We start from the raw sequence: 15890 nt of genomic DNA, 5'->3' as shown, positions 1-15890 counted from the left end.
GGCCGCGGCGTATTACTTGTTCCGATGACTGCTTTGCATTCGACGAACCAAGAACGTGGCTACGGCTAGGATGAGCAGCCACGCATTTTCGCCAAGGAATTTCACCGCTTCCCCTGCAGCCTTAAACACGAAGTTCGCGATGCTGCCTACTAGCCCGGGGAGAAGTTCGCCCAGCTTTTTACCGATGGCCTTAAGCCCGTTACCGACCCCTCTGGCCACGGAGGAGAGCGACTTGCCGAGGGACGTTACAATGGCCGCGATCGTCGTCGCTACGGCCAACCCGATAGCGGTGACGGTAAAGCCGTACTTTTTGAAGATGGCTTTGATGCGCTCTCTTAGCGGCTTTTGGTTCTCGAGCTCTCGGTTTTCGCGTTCTAGTTCGTCAATCTCGGACAGCCTCTCCTCGTTGCGCTCACGGGCCTCTTGGCGGCTACTCTCTGACGAGTTAGGGTCGTCGATGGTCTCCCTGTCTGTGGCTACCACCCCTTGCAGCTCTTGGATCCGTTCTGTGTTCTCCTGGATGACCGCGTCTACCTCTGCCACGGACCCCATCGCCAGCTTGAAGCCTCTCAGATTTGCAACGTCCTGTCGGACGCTCCCGTCCTCGTTGAACAGCTGTCTTGGTTTAGACCACCCCCCTTTGCCGAGGTTGCGAACCCGTATTAGCGTCTTTCCCCTCCGGTCTGACTGGAACTGTAGCAGACTCTCTCTAAGGTTTGGGTATTTCTCCCTGAGGAACTGGAGACCGAGTCTTGTCTCTGCACCCTCTGTGATGAACGAGGTTTCAGCGCTTGCCGTTCCTGTGGTTTGCGAAGCCGTCCTATGCGCAGCATGCGTACGCGACGACGTGCTCGTCATTGGGATCGACTCCCCATCGTCGGGGTCGAGCGGGATAAGGGGCGTCGTCTCGTCGTCCCCCACCCCGCGATCGGCGGACGTACCCGGCAAGGTATCGTCAATGTCAACGTCAACATCACCCATGATGCGCGCGCATAACTCGTGCTATGCTATGTTAGACATGTCTAACAGTCCGCACCATAGCCACGCGACTTCGTGCTTTATGTGAATACGCGTATACGATGTCAGTCAGTGATAAACTCGACCCCCAGCGAACACCCAGAATCCCTCTGGGTTTGAAAGCCGAGAGAACTGTTCACCGGGTCACTCTCAACCCGTCGACGGCCTCCCCAGAGGAGACGCTATATGTGGCGGTCCCAAAGCTGTCGGAAGGCGTCACGCTCGTGCCTGGCTCCTTGAGGGTCGGTCTCGAACTCTCCGTCTCAGGCCATGCGAATAATACCGTCGTGAACAACGTCGGCCGGAATCTCGTGAGCCGCCTGAAAATCACGTTTGCAGGAGAAATGCTCCAGGACACCATCCGCTACGACGTCTTCAAGACGTACGAGGAGCTTTACATATCCAAGGTCGAGAGAGAGGACCGCCTGGAGCAGGGCATACAGTCGGAAAACATGCGCAAGCTTCGCTCCAAGGCCGGCGATAAGGCGACCAGTAACGCCAAGGAGAACGCTCTAAGCGCCACCCACGGGGCGAGGTACACCATCCCGCTAGACCATTCTCTGCTGACGGAACACGGCGTGCTATACCCAAGGGCGCTCTCCGAGGCGCTGCTCTTCGAGATCACGTTCGCATCGGCTGACCAGGTAGTAGTCGGAACTGATGCCACCAAATTATCCTATGGCATCAAAAATCTAGAGCTGGAGTACGAAAGCCTGAGGGACGACAACCTCGCCCGGTCTGCAGCCGCCGCCTACCACAACGGCACAACGTTCTTCTACGAGCAAGTGCACCTTCACAAGACCTTTGTGATTAGCAAAGGGACGGATAGCATAATCAACGAGAGTGTCAACCTGCCGCGAAGGTCTATGAGTGGTCTGCTGCTCCTCTTCGTGGAGCCATACACGGCAGGGACTCGCGACTCTGAGAAGTTCGTGTACCCCGACATCAAGAGCGTTCGCGTTACAATCGACGGCACGCCAAACAAAGTCTTCAGCCAGGGCCTGCGCCCCACGGATTTCTGGAGGGAGGCGAAAAGGCGGTTCGTCCGCTCCTCCCCGGGGGGGCACAGCGGAGCGCCCGCCGCCCCGGCAATCGGCCCCGAGTCGTTCTATGGCGATAACAAATTTGCTCTGTGGATCGACCTTCGAACGACGGACGACAGCGCCATCCATGGGGGTGGTCTCCGATTGGTCAATACCCGCGACGGCGTGCACCTCGAGATAAAACGCACTTCAGGCGGCTCGGGTAGCGTAAACTGTCACGTGTTTGTAGTGGCCGATGCCTAGATGAACCTTATGAACGGACAGCTAGAGTCCATACAATACTGAGCGAGCACATACGCCGGAGCGGTATGGACCCGAAAAACGTCCCATTTAACGCACTTATCGTGGGCCCGACGTCATGCGGGAAGACCCAATTCGTAGTGGACCGACTGTGCGGCCCTTTCCGGGGCAAGTTTGACTACATCGTACTCGTGTGCCCCACCTTTGTCTACAAGAAAACATACGACGGCTTCGGCGAGGGCGACAATCGTCTGTTTGTCATCGTACCTGAGGCGGGTCAGATCGACATACTGCTGAGGTTTGTCTCCACTCTCTTCGAAGGCACTAATACGCTAATCATACTCGACGACTGTGCGGCCTCGAAAGACGTAAAGAGGCGCTCTGACCAGCTAGTCAACTTAGCGTTCAGCGCGCGCCACGTGGGTATCAGCGTGTGGGTGATCACGCAGCAGCTCACCAGCATCACGAAGCCGTTCCGCGAGAACATCGCGGCCCTGGTGGTCTTCTATACCCCGAGCAAGGCGGACATGAAAGCTATCCTGCATGACTACGGTGCGGAGCTTTCAGAAGAGAAGATGAAAGAGTACATGAAGGCCCTCAAGACGAAAAAGTTCTCGAAGTTAGAGTTTTGCTTGCGTCACCCTTATACCATCGCCCTGGTCGACCGATGATGAGCGACGAATGCTTTGAGAGTCTTCTCTAGGGGGGCGCCGCCGACCTCCCGGCCGTCGAGGCGTTGGACTGCCCGACGCAAGCCGTCCCGGCTGCCGGTGAGCAAACCGAGATAGCAGACGCGAGGGAGAAACTCGCGATTCTCGTAGCCTCGGGGAAGTCGAGAGAGATGGTAGGCAAGGCCCTGACCCACGGCGACGTCAAACGCATGAGCGCCGAGGAGGTGAGGAAGTACGAGAGGCGATACGAGACCGCTCTAGCCAGCCGGACTACAGACGCCCTGGCAGACAGCTTTCTAAAGCTAACGACCAAGCTGGTAGGCATGGCGCTGCCGATAGACAGCGTGGCCGATCTCCACAACGACCTAGTGTCCGACTACATCATCAACAACGAACTCCGCGCTTTGTGCGGAAGCCTAGCTCTACGCTGCGGCCGTTTGATGGCTTTAGCCGCCGGGGCGTTACACATAGCGCGTCATGTGGACTGTCGTGCCGACACCGGAACGGCAAGTGCTGACGCACGGTGCCAACGCGAGGTAGCAGCCGCGGACAGTGTCGAGCCCGCCATCCCAGAGTAGACGCTCATTTGAAAGCTTGCCACGTCTCCTACCACTTGGTACCAAGTACTTGGTTCCAAGTAGTTGACACAGCGTGTTCGCACGACGACGCAGATGGGGGAACCTCAAGGAAGTACCAGTGCCCAGCCTGACGAACAACTTGCTCAAGAACTTGCCCAAGAACCTGGCAAACAGCATCCAAAACCTGCACGTACGCCTGTGGCTGCCGTCCCGGCAGCGGCGCGCGACGCGCGAATCACGAGCCCCGAACCGCCCGCGACCCGACCTCACCCTGGACGAGTCGAAGCCGGAAGGCGCTTGGCAAAGTGGAACCGAACCAACAGAGCGAAGAAAGAGGCGCTTCGTGTCGCCGCTGCGCAGCAGCTGCCGGTAACCCCGGGGCCGAGCGAGCCGCAGCCGGGACGGTGCTTGCGCGCCGACGATGCGGCAAGCGCTGGCATGCCTTCGGCACACACACCTGCCCCGGAGAACAACTCTGCCTGGTCGGCCAGCTCGATCATCGGGCTCGCTGGTCTTCTAGTGTCATTGATCGGCCTCTACACACGTAGGCGGGAGCTAGCTGCCGCGTTCACGCGCACACTAGCTGGTGGCCCCGGGGCCGAGCGAGCTACCGATCCGCACGCAGCGGCCGACGGCGGGACTCCGCCCACAAGGCCACCGCTGGCGGCCGCACAGCAGACCAAGGAGCGCGCTCCGGCGACAGCGCTTCGCGCTCCCGGGTCTCGGCTGCTATCCATGGAGTAAGCAGACATTTAGACACGAGAGGCCTCCACCCATATCCGCACGATGTCGACGACGCAGCAGAGCAAGATTACAAAGACCATCACCGACGCCGTAGTCATAACCGGCCTCGTCGCCGGCATCGGCTGGGTTGGGCGCAAGGTCTTACGCGAGGACTTCACCAAAGATCCCTCCGCGAACGCCATGAACTACCCAAAAATGGCTGCCGCCGTCGCAGGTGCTGTCGCTTTGAAGGGCTACCTTGAGGATCAGAAGATCCTGCCCATGTAGTGTACCGTGGTACATGTAGGCCGTGTATTAAACTCGTGCGCGCCTTGCGCATACACACAGCACGTGGAGTGTGCTTCGCATAAACATGGCCTCTGTCGCGATTTTGATTGGCGGCGCCGTCCTAAACGCGACTGCATTCGTTGGTGGCAACTACCTCGCAAAGTTCCTGTCGAACGATGAGAGCCCCGCCTTAGCCGAGAAGGAGAGGCACGACAAGGCCCTAGAGAAATACCAACAAGACTATGGACGCTACCAACAGCGGCGACAAAAAATCCTCGATTGGCAAGCTCAAAGTCGCGAGAGAGGGTCCCTCGCAAAGCAGAACTTCACCGACACCGACTACGCGCTCAAACTCTACAACCAGACCTCCCTGGAGTCGATGCGGGCCCCCGAGCTGTCCGACTACTACGTACCCAGCAAAACGCAGAAGAACGCCGAGTTGGCGTACATAGGCGCCGGCGCTCTCGCCATCGGCTACGCAGCTAGCCGCTTGCTGTGATGCAGCTGCCGTCGAAACGCGTATACGTATGTATGCGTCTGGCGGCCTTTTTCCATGCTGCGCGTATACGTACACGTATACGTACGCCGAAGGCTAAGCAGACGACATCCGCCTGTTGGAGACTGATTCCCCCGTCGCGATACGCACGTAATGGCCCGCCGGAACGGCAAGCGCATGTCCGACGAAGAACTCGATGCGATCCTTCACCCTGTATTCTACGCCAGAGGTGGCTTCCAGGGAGTGACCGCTCTGCATGCCAAACTTCCCAAGGGCTCAGCCTCCATAGATCGAGTGCGCAAGTGGGTAGGCTCGCAGCCCGTCGGGGGCTACACACAGACGCCCCCTCCTCCGACTACCTACGCCCACTTCTCGGAGCAGATACCAAACCGTATCCACCAGTCAGACCTGCTATTCTTACCAACCGACCGCGGGTACAAGTATGCCCTGACTGTCGTTGACGTTGCTTCACGGTATAAAGCCGCCCGCCCACTGAGGACTAAGAGCGCGGCCGTCGTCTCCCGCGAACTCGCTGGTATCTATGAAGAGGGACCTCTCACATGGCCTAAAGTCCTCATGGTTGATGACGGCACGGAGTTCAAGGGCGCTACCACAAAGCTCCTAACAGACCACGGGGTGGAGGTCCGACGGGCTGAGCCAGGGCACCACAGGAGCCAAGCTTTCGCCGAGTCTTTCCATCGCTGGCTGGCGCAGCGCCTATTTCGTGCGCAGTACTCGAAGGAGCTTGCGTCCGGCAAGACAAACCGCGAGTGGGTTACTACTCTGCCAATCGTCATCTCGGACATGAACGCAACGAAGACTTGCCTGACTGGCCTTGCGCCTGAGGACGCCATTAAGCTGAGGCGCGTGCCTCTCAAAGCCGAAAAGCCTTCCCTAGAGGTCCCCTTGGAGGTCGGGACGGAGGTGTACATCGCCGTAAACGAGGAAGACCTTCAGGACAAGGGCCGATGGCGAGCGACGGACCCGTGGTGGACAAGCAAGGCGTACCCGATACTAAAGAGGGCCATGGAGCCCGGACAGCCTGTGTTGTATTACACGGCGTACTCTAAGCACGGCTTCACGCGATCGCAGTTGCGCGTTGCGTGATCAGCGCTTGTGCCTTCTGTTGCAGCTAAGGCACGCGAGTCTGACATTCCACTTGTAGTGACCCTGACTGTCGTCCAGCCGGTCGATACTGAAGCATTGGGGATGACTCTTGGTGTACCCCTGAAGCAGAAGCTGAGTGCCACAGACCGTGCACTTCTTTTCCGCGTCAGCAATCATGCCGAGTACGTGGTCTACCGTCAGAACGTGTTGCGATCCAGTGTACTTTGTGCGACCCTTTTGCCTGTCGTCTATAGCGTATCGCTTGATTCGCGCTATAATGAGCTCTTCACTGGGCGTAGCCTGCAGTCCTGTGGGAACCAAGGCACCTGGGGCGTCATCGGGGGGGATCACGCGGACTATCTGGTCGGCGAGCCGCACGCGGGAGATGCCGGTGTACACAGCATTCGTGATCCAGCCCTCTAAGCTGTGGTCTATGATAAACAGACGTCTTGGGTTCTGGATGGTCTTGCCCTGCACCCGGTGGACTGTCCCCCAGCCCGCGTATTTCCACTCGAGGGGAAGCCCGTTAAGGACCACGCCGAGAGTGACTTAGTCTACCGTGCCTTTGTACGCGTCGACCTTCTCGCCCCTTTTGCCTGGCACGGGCACCGGCCGTCCTTGTTTGCGATAACGATGCGCGACGGTAGGATCGGGGTCAAAGCGGGTGGTTGCTGGCAGTCGGGGGTAGTTTTTCCTGTGGTGCTCGACCAATCGCTGCTGGACAAGGGCCCCCATCTTGTTGGTCGAGAACACCCACATATCGCTTGGGTGGGCCTGCTCGATCGCCGCGTCGAACGCCACCCCATCCCACTCCTCCCGAAACACCTCAAGCTGTTGGGAGTCTGGCTGACACCAAATCCGGCCCTTTATGTCGTGGAGCCTGGAGGAGGGGGCGGCAGAGCCGCAGTCGCATGTACTGTACGGATTTCCGCAGTCTTCACACAGGCAGCGGTAGTCGGACTCGAACCAGCGGATGTTCCCTTGTGCCCACTCCTTGAGCATATCGTGAGGCCCCTCTTTATCTCCCCAGGGCGGGACCTGTCCATAGTCGCCACAACACACTACCTGACACGGCCGCGTGGCGAGATACCCTAGGATGACGCGCAGCACTTTAGTCTGCACCTTACAGCACTCGTCAATGATGATCACTTCTGCGAGACGGTCGAGTTTGTGCCCCAGCTCGGAAGGTCTCCACTCCTCTATCGGCTTCTCCGCTGGTATGCAGAGGTAGTGGTGGTAGGTTTGAGCCTTCACCGCGAGGCGCGGGTTGTTGCGATGGTCGTGGGCGAGGTCGTTCTCGGGGGTGAGCACCACAACGTTGCGGCCGCGGAACATGCTCACTGCCCACTCGGTCTTCCCCGATCCTCCTTGGCCGGCTAGATACATCGTTGCAGAGGTCGCGGCCACTAGATCGCACGGCAGACTCGGCGCAGTGATTGGCTCCCTAGCCAAGCACCCCGACCTCTTCGGACCCCAAGCCGCCTCGGGCCGCCACTCGTACCCAGGCCTCTTGTGGCGCCACTTTCCATACCTCGGATTTCGCTCCACGAGCTTTACACCACTGGGCACCGCCTTTGCGTATATGGCATCTGTGCACACACGGAGGACGTCTTCGCGAGGGAACCGCCTCAACATGCGTCGCAACGCTATGTTTGTGTACGCCAAGACGAAGGCCCTGATGTGGTACCATTGTGAGCGCCGGACTCCGTCTTTGTATTGGATCAGATGAGCCCCGTCGGCATGCTCGAAGTTAAGTAAGTGGTCGGTGCCCGCAAGGAGGTTTGTCAGATACGCGGCTTCTTCACGGTCGCGGACTACGATCGAAGACTCGTCGCCATGGCGAGCGCACTTGCCTACGAAACGCACAGCGAGATCTCGACCCTGCGAGTCTTCACCGCCGGGGCCGGAGTGGGGGAACTTGATGGAGTCCTTTTTTCCGACACTATACAACACTTTCCTCGCCGCGGCCATGGCGAGGTCACCCGAGTCTAGCAGGTCCTTGAGCTCTGGCGTGGTGATCCAGCCCTCGTTTTGTTCCAAGTGCTGCCCTACCCTCCCGGAAGTGTAGGGGTGGCAGGCCTCGGAGAATCCCCACTCGGTCAACTGAATGGCCCCGGTCAGTTGAAGAACCTCGCTCAATGGCCGTCCCCCAACATCCGCGATACGATACACGTTCGTAGGGAAGCCGTATTTCCGTACCAGATCAATGGCTTCCGAGGCGCCGCCGGAGACACTGTCCTCGCATCCTAGGTACGCCGCACGCATGTCGATATGCTCATTAGGCCGCGCCCCTAAGTTTTCCCTGCTATTCCACACCTTGGACTCAACCTGCGCCGCTCGCCAGACGTCCCTGTATTTAGGAGGCGTTGGCCTGATGTTTTCTCTTTGGGTCCACTTCTTGAAGCGATACCCTATTGCGCCGACCATCGAGTGCGTAGCTTCGATGTACTCTTGGTAGGCTGGGTGATCATCAGGGAGCCATTGAGGATCATGTCCAGTCTCGTCTGTAAACGCCCTGTCGATAGCCCATCCGTCTTGTCCCGACCGGTACAGTTTGCCTTCGTGCGTGACTATAACACGCCCACACAGCCAGACCCTCGTGCTTCTGGGGATCGCCCTGTTTATGAAGCGGATGAGCACCTCTCGCACCTTCGCCTCGAGAGTTTTTGCGGCGGCACTGGTAGCGCGAGGCGCGGCCTCTCCCTGACATAGCGAACGGAGCTCCCTCTCAGCCTCGAAGTCTAGGCCGTGGACGCTCGCGATCGCAGGTGGTTCAGTCGGAAGCTCCGCCCAGGCGTGGTTATTGTGGCAAGGGATGGTGATCCTCGTCTTAGTCCCATACTTCCCCGAGTCCCATAGGACGTTACCCAGGGCGTCCACGGCTACTAGCTTTACCTCGAGCTTCCTTTCCATCTCAAAGAGGTCCTCTTTGGTGCACCCCGTTGTGGCCAGCTTCTTGTCAAATTGCTCGAGGATCTTGCCTCGTGTCTTGGTTAGACCAAGGGAGCGCGAGGTGCCGCGATTCCTCAAGAAGTAGGCAACATAGCTCACAACACAGTTAACGAAGGCGTCACCCCCCTCTCGCACAAACATTGGCCCAGGCTCACCATTTTGCTCAGGTAAAGGGCGAAGCTCGTATCTCACGTAGACAAGGTACTCTCGCCCCTTCTCCCAAATACCCACATCGATGCCTTCCAGGGCGCCGACTGCGATTTGGCCCCCCCTTTTGACTAACAACCCACCGATCTTGTGCTCCGAGCGCCCTTCCTCCTCTGTGATTGGCGCCAATGGCTCTGCGGGGGCCTTACCAACGACCGTGAAGAGTCTGTAACGCCGGTCGGGGTCTACCATCTCGAGCACCAGCGGAAGCACTGCGTTCGCCCGCAGAGACTCTCGCTCGTGCGAGACCCACCACACCGAGCCGTCGTCATTAATATCAGGCCCCCGCACAACCGGCTTTAGAGCAATCACAGCTGTCCCACCAAGATCTCGCATCCCCTGGTAAACACTGGCGCTTATGTCTCGGCCCTGTAGAGTGGCATCCACGCTTGGGAACCGAAGATGGGCGCCGCCGACGAAGAGAGAGTAGTACGTCTCGGGGTCTAAGCTCTCCGGGCCCTTCTGCTGCCGGGGCGGCAGCAGAGGGTCGAACTCGCGCCAGACTTCCTCCGTCCACACCTTCTCCGGTACGAGCGGCTTAAGCAGCCTGTGTTTGACATCGTCGGGGATGTCCTCGTCCAGGATGTTTTGTACCAGCCCTGCCAGTACGGCGGGCGCCTCTTTGTCGCGCATGCTATCGAGAATCTCCTCTATGTAGGCGTCCATGTTCGGGCACACCATGAGCCACCCAGTCTCTAACTGAGAGTTGGGGCATACCCTGCGCCACCCAATCTCTAATTGACCGCACCGCGGGCTGCGGTGTCAGATAGGACGGGTGCGAACCACTCTCGAGCGCGCCTCTCGATGCCGCGCATCTTCTGCCCTTCACGATTCGCTCCGCAGGGGCGACACAGCCGCGTCTCCGACTGAGTCCCTATGCCGCAGACCCTGCACGGCACGGGGAGGGGGCTGCCCTTACGGAGCCTTTGGAGATGCACCTTGCAGTAGGTGTCCTAGCACCTCCGGCCGCACGTGTTTGCGCGGCCGATCCTTAGCCACCCGCAGTAATCTTTTCCTCGCCCCATCCTTCGAACGCTCGGTATACCACAGGACATACGAATGTCTAATTGAAAACCAAACGCCTAATTAATTATTCATGCACGCGAAGCACCGGCCCTAATTATTATTCATGCACGCGAAACACCTGCCCCTAATTGATTATTCGTGTTCGCGAAATCTATTTTGCCTACATTAACTTTCGCCGATTGTTTACGTACGTGAAATCGATTTGGCCTACATTAGCTTTTGCCGATTGTTTATGTACGCGAAACATTATCTACCTGATATATAGAGACGGTGCTGGGAGGCCCGGAGGGGCGATCCACGCCTCCCACCAGTTCCTATGAAACCCCCCAGTCCCCCCCGAAATGTACGTAGTACCTCTTGTCCCATTTTTTTCATTTTTAATTGTCTTCATATTAGAATTAATATAAGGATAAAAGAACAAATTATTCCTCACTGTACTTCAGCCTTTCTTTAAACGATTCACCACTATTATTCTTTTTTACAAGCTGTTTTGTTTTTACAGTTTTAGTAAATACGTGCAACATTCAAGTTCTTTTTGCGAAAAGTAGAACGACCTTCTACTTTCTGCTACAAACATTTTCAACTTGCAACATTTGTTTTTTGTTGCGAAAAAAGTTGGATGATTTTGTTGCTCGTATTACCGTACAAAACTAAAGAATGTTTACTGCTCACACTCTAATGAACGCACATATTCTGTTCAGAAAGACAATAAGGATGCAGTATCTCATGTTTTGAGAATTTAAAATCTGTCTTGAATTGCTTCAAATTGCAAACAATTCAAATGCTTCACATTTCGATAATCAGATTGCCGTTCACGCAAGGACGAGGCAAAATTACATTGTCCGACTTGCATAGCAAGCCGTTTTTTTTTTTCGAGGGGGGGGGGGGGGGGGGAGAAAGACGGAGACGAGGTACGAGCCCTAGGAGAGACTAAACCGCGGTGCGCATGCGAAGGAGAGGAGGGAAGGGGACTATTCCGAGTACAAAATAGAGATCTGGGGCTACACCCTCTAATACCAAATACTCGCAGTATCTCCAAAACGTTTTCTTTTCTTACGGTATTAAACATTTGTGCATTTGATAAATCTCACCTAAAACTGCGCAAATTATCCCTGAAAACATTTGTTTTCGCCAATTAATTGTGGGTATGATCCTGATATATTCGATAATTCCCTATGTGGAAACTAAAAAGGTAAAAAAGTTGTTATTTTATTTATTTTAAACCCCGTAATAATTACTATAACATATCTTCTTCTTCTCAGGCTCCGTGAACTTTATATTCATTCTATGAATAATAATAATTGTTTGCCTTCGTTACACTTTGACCTCGATTCAATAAATAGCGATTTAGTCGCGATGACGTAACAAGATGCATTACGTCGCTGAGTGTTATAGCCGGCATCAGCTCTAAAATACCTACATTTTGAAATCTTCATTTCATAACCATCCCAATTTTATTTCTTTTAAGTTTATTTATTTAGCTTCGCACATTAAAAAAAAATAGTCCCGTACATACATGTAGCTACTGCAGCAAGTATTTACAACTGTAATGTTATCATATACCTCTAGGTTATTTCTTTGTATCATCATACTATAAAAAGTATTGATGAACGGTAGACTCCCAAGGATTAAAAAAAAGAAGAAACATCGAATACAAACTACAGACTCCGATCACCGACCTCAACCACGAAGCCAACACCATTAAATAATGATTCTAAAAATAATCTTATTAGTGTTTGTATTGAACTGTTCGAAAAGACACGTCGAGCATGTCGAATTCCAGTTACTTTTTCTTTCACAAACATGAAATACCTGCTACAATTTATCACATAACTGTTGTACAATATGTATTTTGCATAATAATGTAAAAAGTGCAAAATCATCATTTCGAATCATTCGATAAGTAAATTTGCGGGGGCATGTTTTTGTACGAAATAATATGTTTGAACCTACATATAACCTAAATAAAGCTTCGCAACTTGATTTAAAGTCAAAAGGAATCGGATACGGGCGAAAAAACCTGAGCTTAAATACTCGAAATGACCAAATTAGAGCGTGTTTACATGAGCTCGTGTGTTTCGGCACGTATTGCAAACTCTTTATAAATCAATAACTTGACGTAAAGTTTGAACGATCATAACCCGGAATGTGAATGGAATGCAGCCGCGTTCGAGTTTATCAAACCAAGCTGCCATAGAAGCGAATATGTAAGAATTTTTTAACAAACCCCAAAAGCTTTTGATTGCTGGCACTTCGTAACGATCATATCCCGAAGTGTATCCGAAGTCGAATTTGCCCAGCAAAACCCGCGGCAAATCTTACTTTTTTTCGTCGTGATGACATAGCAGACTCGCACATGCGCAGTAGCTACAACAAATCTTACCGTTTTTTTCGCCGTGATGACATAGTAGCTACTCGCACATGCGCACAGAAAGTTTATATTTTATTTTTAGATCACTCGTTTCGTAAATGAGGAAAGCGACACGCACGTCGCATTCTGATTGGATGTCCAAGGGGAATCCCCTGACCTCTTGTTTATCCCCTTTTAAGCTTAATGCCAAGCCCTAGAAATACCAGTCGGGTTGATATGTAGCAGGAACGATGTTGATCGCAATTCTGTTCCCGTGTCTTCGCCGCAAACAGCTCTTTGCTGTGCTGTTTAGCGTCCTCGTGCTTACCCAAGATGTCCTTGGTCAGTCTACGGCAGAGAAAAGCAGAAGAAAGCGCTACAAAAGCTCATTCGAAGGTCTCTTTAAAGGAGCGAGAGAGATAATCAAAAGCATGACCTTAATGGCTGATGTGAAAGACAAGGAACTCCAGACGACAGCGCAAAAGGCTCTCCAATTCGCTAAAGCTAATCCTGGTAAAATTGCTCTTGCTGTTGCGACAGCAGCCTCCTCGTGGCTTTTAAACGATAGCATTACAATCGGATTCGAAATCGAGGGATTTTTCGACGAGGTCCATGAGCTAAAAGGGCAATTCAATAAATACAAAATGTACCAAGGCTTCAGGAAGTTTTCAAGAAACTGCAAAGCAAAGAAAGCTTGAGCCATGATCAGCTAAAGGGAAATATAGCCAAGGAATTGAATCAGTACTACAAAGATCTTCAGAATATCATCGACACAGTAATGGAGATCTTATATGACGTCAACACCACTAAGCTCGATGCAGTCATCAATGCAGCCTTGTCTGGTGCTATAGCTGTTGGTGCAGCCACTGCTTTGATAGCTGGGGGTCCTGTGGTCTTGTCTTCAGGAATGTACACTGCATTCTGTATGGCCGTTGGAGGTATATCGATTCCTTCCTTCCTTTTTTCCTACCTCTTTTATTTATTTATTGTTATTATGCTTTGAAAATTTCAGATTTTTAATTTTTAGAGGCAAACACAGATAATAGAGGGATAATAGAGGCGAGGGGGGAGAGGGGGGGGGGCGTTGGCGAGGGGGAGGGAGGAAGAGTGACAGGACTATACGGGATCCTGGAGAGAAAATAAATTGGTTAAGAAGAAAGAAATAGCACTCAATATTGCTGCTAGTACCATAATAATGGTCATTCCTTCAATTAAATTCTAATCCCTAAAAAATAACCCATTACAAAATTTTGACCGATTTTGCTTTAGTTAATATAAAAAGATATGAAAGTCACTCCTCTAGCCGGGATTCTAGAAAACGTTTGCTGTCACTAATGAACAGGTATTAAATAACTGAAAATACAACTTTCTTTTTGCACCAGGCATTAGTTCAGCTGGTACAACACTATCACTGAAGAATGCCCATGACCTGAAGAGAGTCGAGGAGAAACTGAAAACTCTAAAGTCGGAGGTTATGGAGCTTCGGAACCTGGTGAATGAAAGGATGAGGGATATCCTATTGTTCGTGTGAAGTAATGTCGCCATAGTGATAGGTGTCATAACATTTGGCGGCCAACCTCACTGAAAACACTTCTTTGTAGACTAACATTTGATGGCGTTATTAGGGGCACATTATGGGGCTTTGTAGACTAACATTTGATGGCATTATTAGGGGCACATTATGGAGCTTTGTAGACTGACATTTGATGGCATTATTAGGGGCACATTATGGAGCTTTGTAGACTGACATTTGATGGCATTATTAGGGGCACATTATGGAGCTTTGTAGACTGACATTTGATGGCATTATTAGGGGCACTTTAGGGGAAGGGGGCTACGGGTCTGTTTAGGCTATAACTGTAACCGGAATTTCAGAGAGTTTAGTCCGTGCAGGCATACAAATCTGTAATAAAGAGTCACCCCTCGTCCGAGCTTTTCTGATTAGTAATAGCTACCGTCAATGCTGTACACAGGGAAACGCTGGAAACCATTTGTTATAATTAACTGAAACTATACTATACTCATTCATTCCTCAGGGCCATAGCAGGAGGTGGGGCACTCCCCCAATAATTTACAAAAACTATAAGGAAAGGACCCCCCCCCAATATTTTATTAACGTTTTTGTATTGTGCCTCCCTCAAGCCGATTTTGCCATTAGGCTTGCATCTATTTTATACATAATTAAGACACTAAATAGTCATTTATGGCAGAAAAGATCAAAGAAAACCAAAAGGCTTTTATAGCGAATGAGCTTCCCATAAATAAAACGAATAAATTTCCATGCTAAGAGTAACGGCGGATCATATATATATTTTTTTATAAAAGAGAAGACAAAGGACAAAAGCGAGATGACAAAACAAGAAGAAAGAAAAGGCACAGTTGTCAAAATTTCCATATAGACAGAAGATATTCCTTAAGCAATTTGCTGGATAAAGATATACTCTCACGATCTTTAAAACACTTAGGGGGGGGACCAGGGGGTTTCAGAGAAACTAGTGGGAGGCGCGAATCGCCCCTCCGGGCCTCCCAGCCCGTCTTAGGCTTGGGAGGCGCGAATCCCCCCTCCGAGCCCCCCAGCCCCGTCTCTATATATCAGGCAGATAATGCTTCACGTACATAAACAATCGGCAAAAGCTAATGTAGGCCAAATCGATTTCACGTACATAAGCTTTTGGCGATTGCTAATGTAGGCCAAATCGATTTCACGTACATAAGCTTTTGGCAATTGCTAATGTAGGCCGGGGCAGTTTCACGTACATAAATAATTGGCGATTGCTAATGTAGGCCGGGGGCCGTTTCACGTACATAAATAGTTAGGGTAAATAGCGATGGTGTCGGGGAGGGCCGCGAAAACGAGGAGGGCCGCCAACCTACGGAGCGCGGAATGACCGTTTCTCGGCCGTAAATTCAAAGCCGCTGGCGTGGCGTTTAAACCTGAGTTTTACTCGAACACCTCGCTCCCGAACTCCTCGCGAATTTCTCGCAGCCTCTTTTTCATCTTCTCGCGTGTCTCCAGGGAGTGCCCTTTTCCGCTTTTTTTCTCACGCGGTGCGAGGCCGTGTCGAGCTCTGATAGCGGCCTTGAGAGCGTAGTATCTCTCTTGTTCCTGAAGTATATAAGCCGAAACTCTTCGTCTGAGATAAGCCCGTCCTGCAGAGCCTTAGAGACCAGCTCGCTGATCGAGTTTTTCTT

The 15890-nt window shown here is 52.7% G+C and overlaps 1 protein-coding gene across 1 annotated transcript; it reads left to right on the top strand.

The window, feature by feature from the left end:
- Positions 1-12916: 12916 nt before the first annotated feature.
- Positions 12917-14991, top strand: LOC116609459. Its single transcript, XM_032370287.2, has 2 exons — positions 12917-13636; positions 14081-14991. The coding sequence occupies exons 1-2, from the start codon at positions 13477-13479 to the stop codon at positions 14227-14229; spliced, it is 309 nt and encodes a 102-aa protein (XP_032226178.1). The 5' UTR covers positions 12917-13476; the 3' UTR covers positions 14230-14991.
- Positions 14992-15890: the final 899 nt, after the last annotated feature.

The sequence above is a fragment of the Nematostella vectensis genome, chromosome 6 (genome assembly GCF_932526225.1).
Source record: "Nematostella vectensis chromosome 6, jaNemVect1.1, whole genome shotgun sequence".
Classification (NCBI taxonomy): Eukaryota; Metazoa; Cnidaria; class Anthozoa; order Actiniaria; family Edwardsiidae; genus Nematostella; species Nematostella vectensis.
Note: the sequence above shows the minus strand (reverse complement) of the source record. Positions and strands in the feature narration are given on the sequence as shown.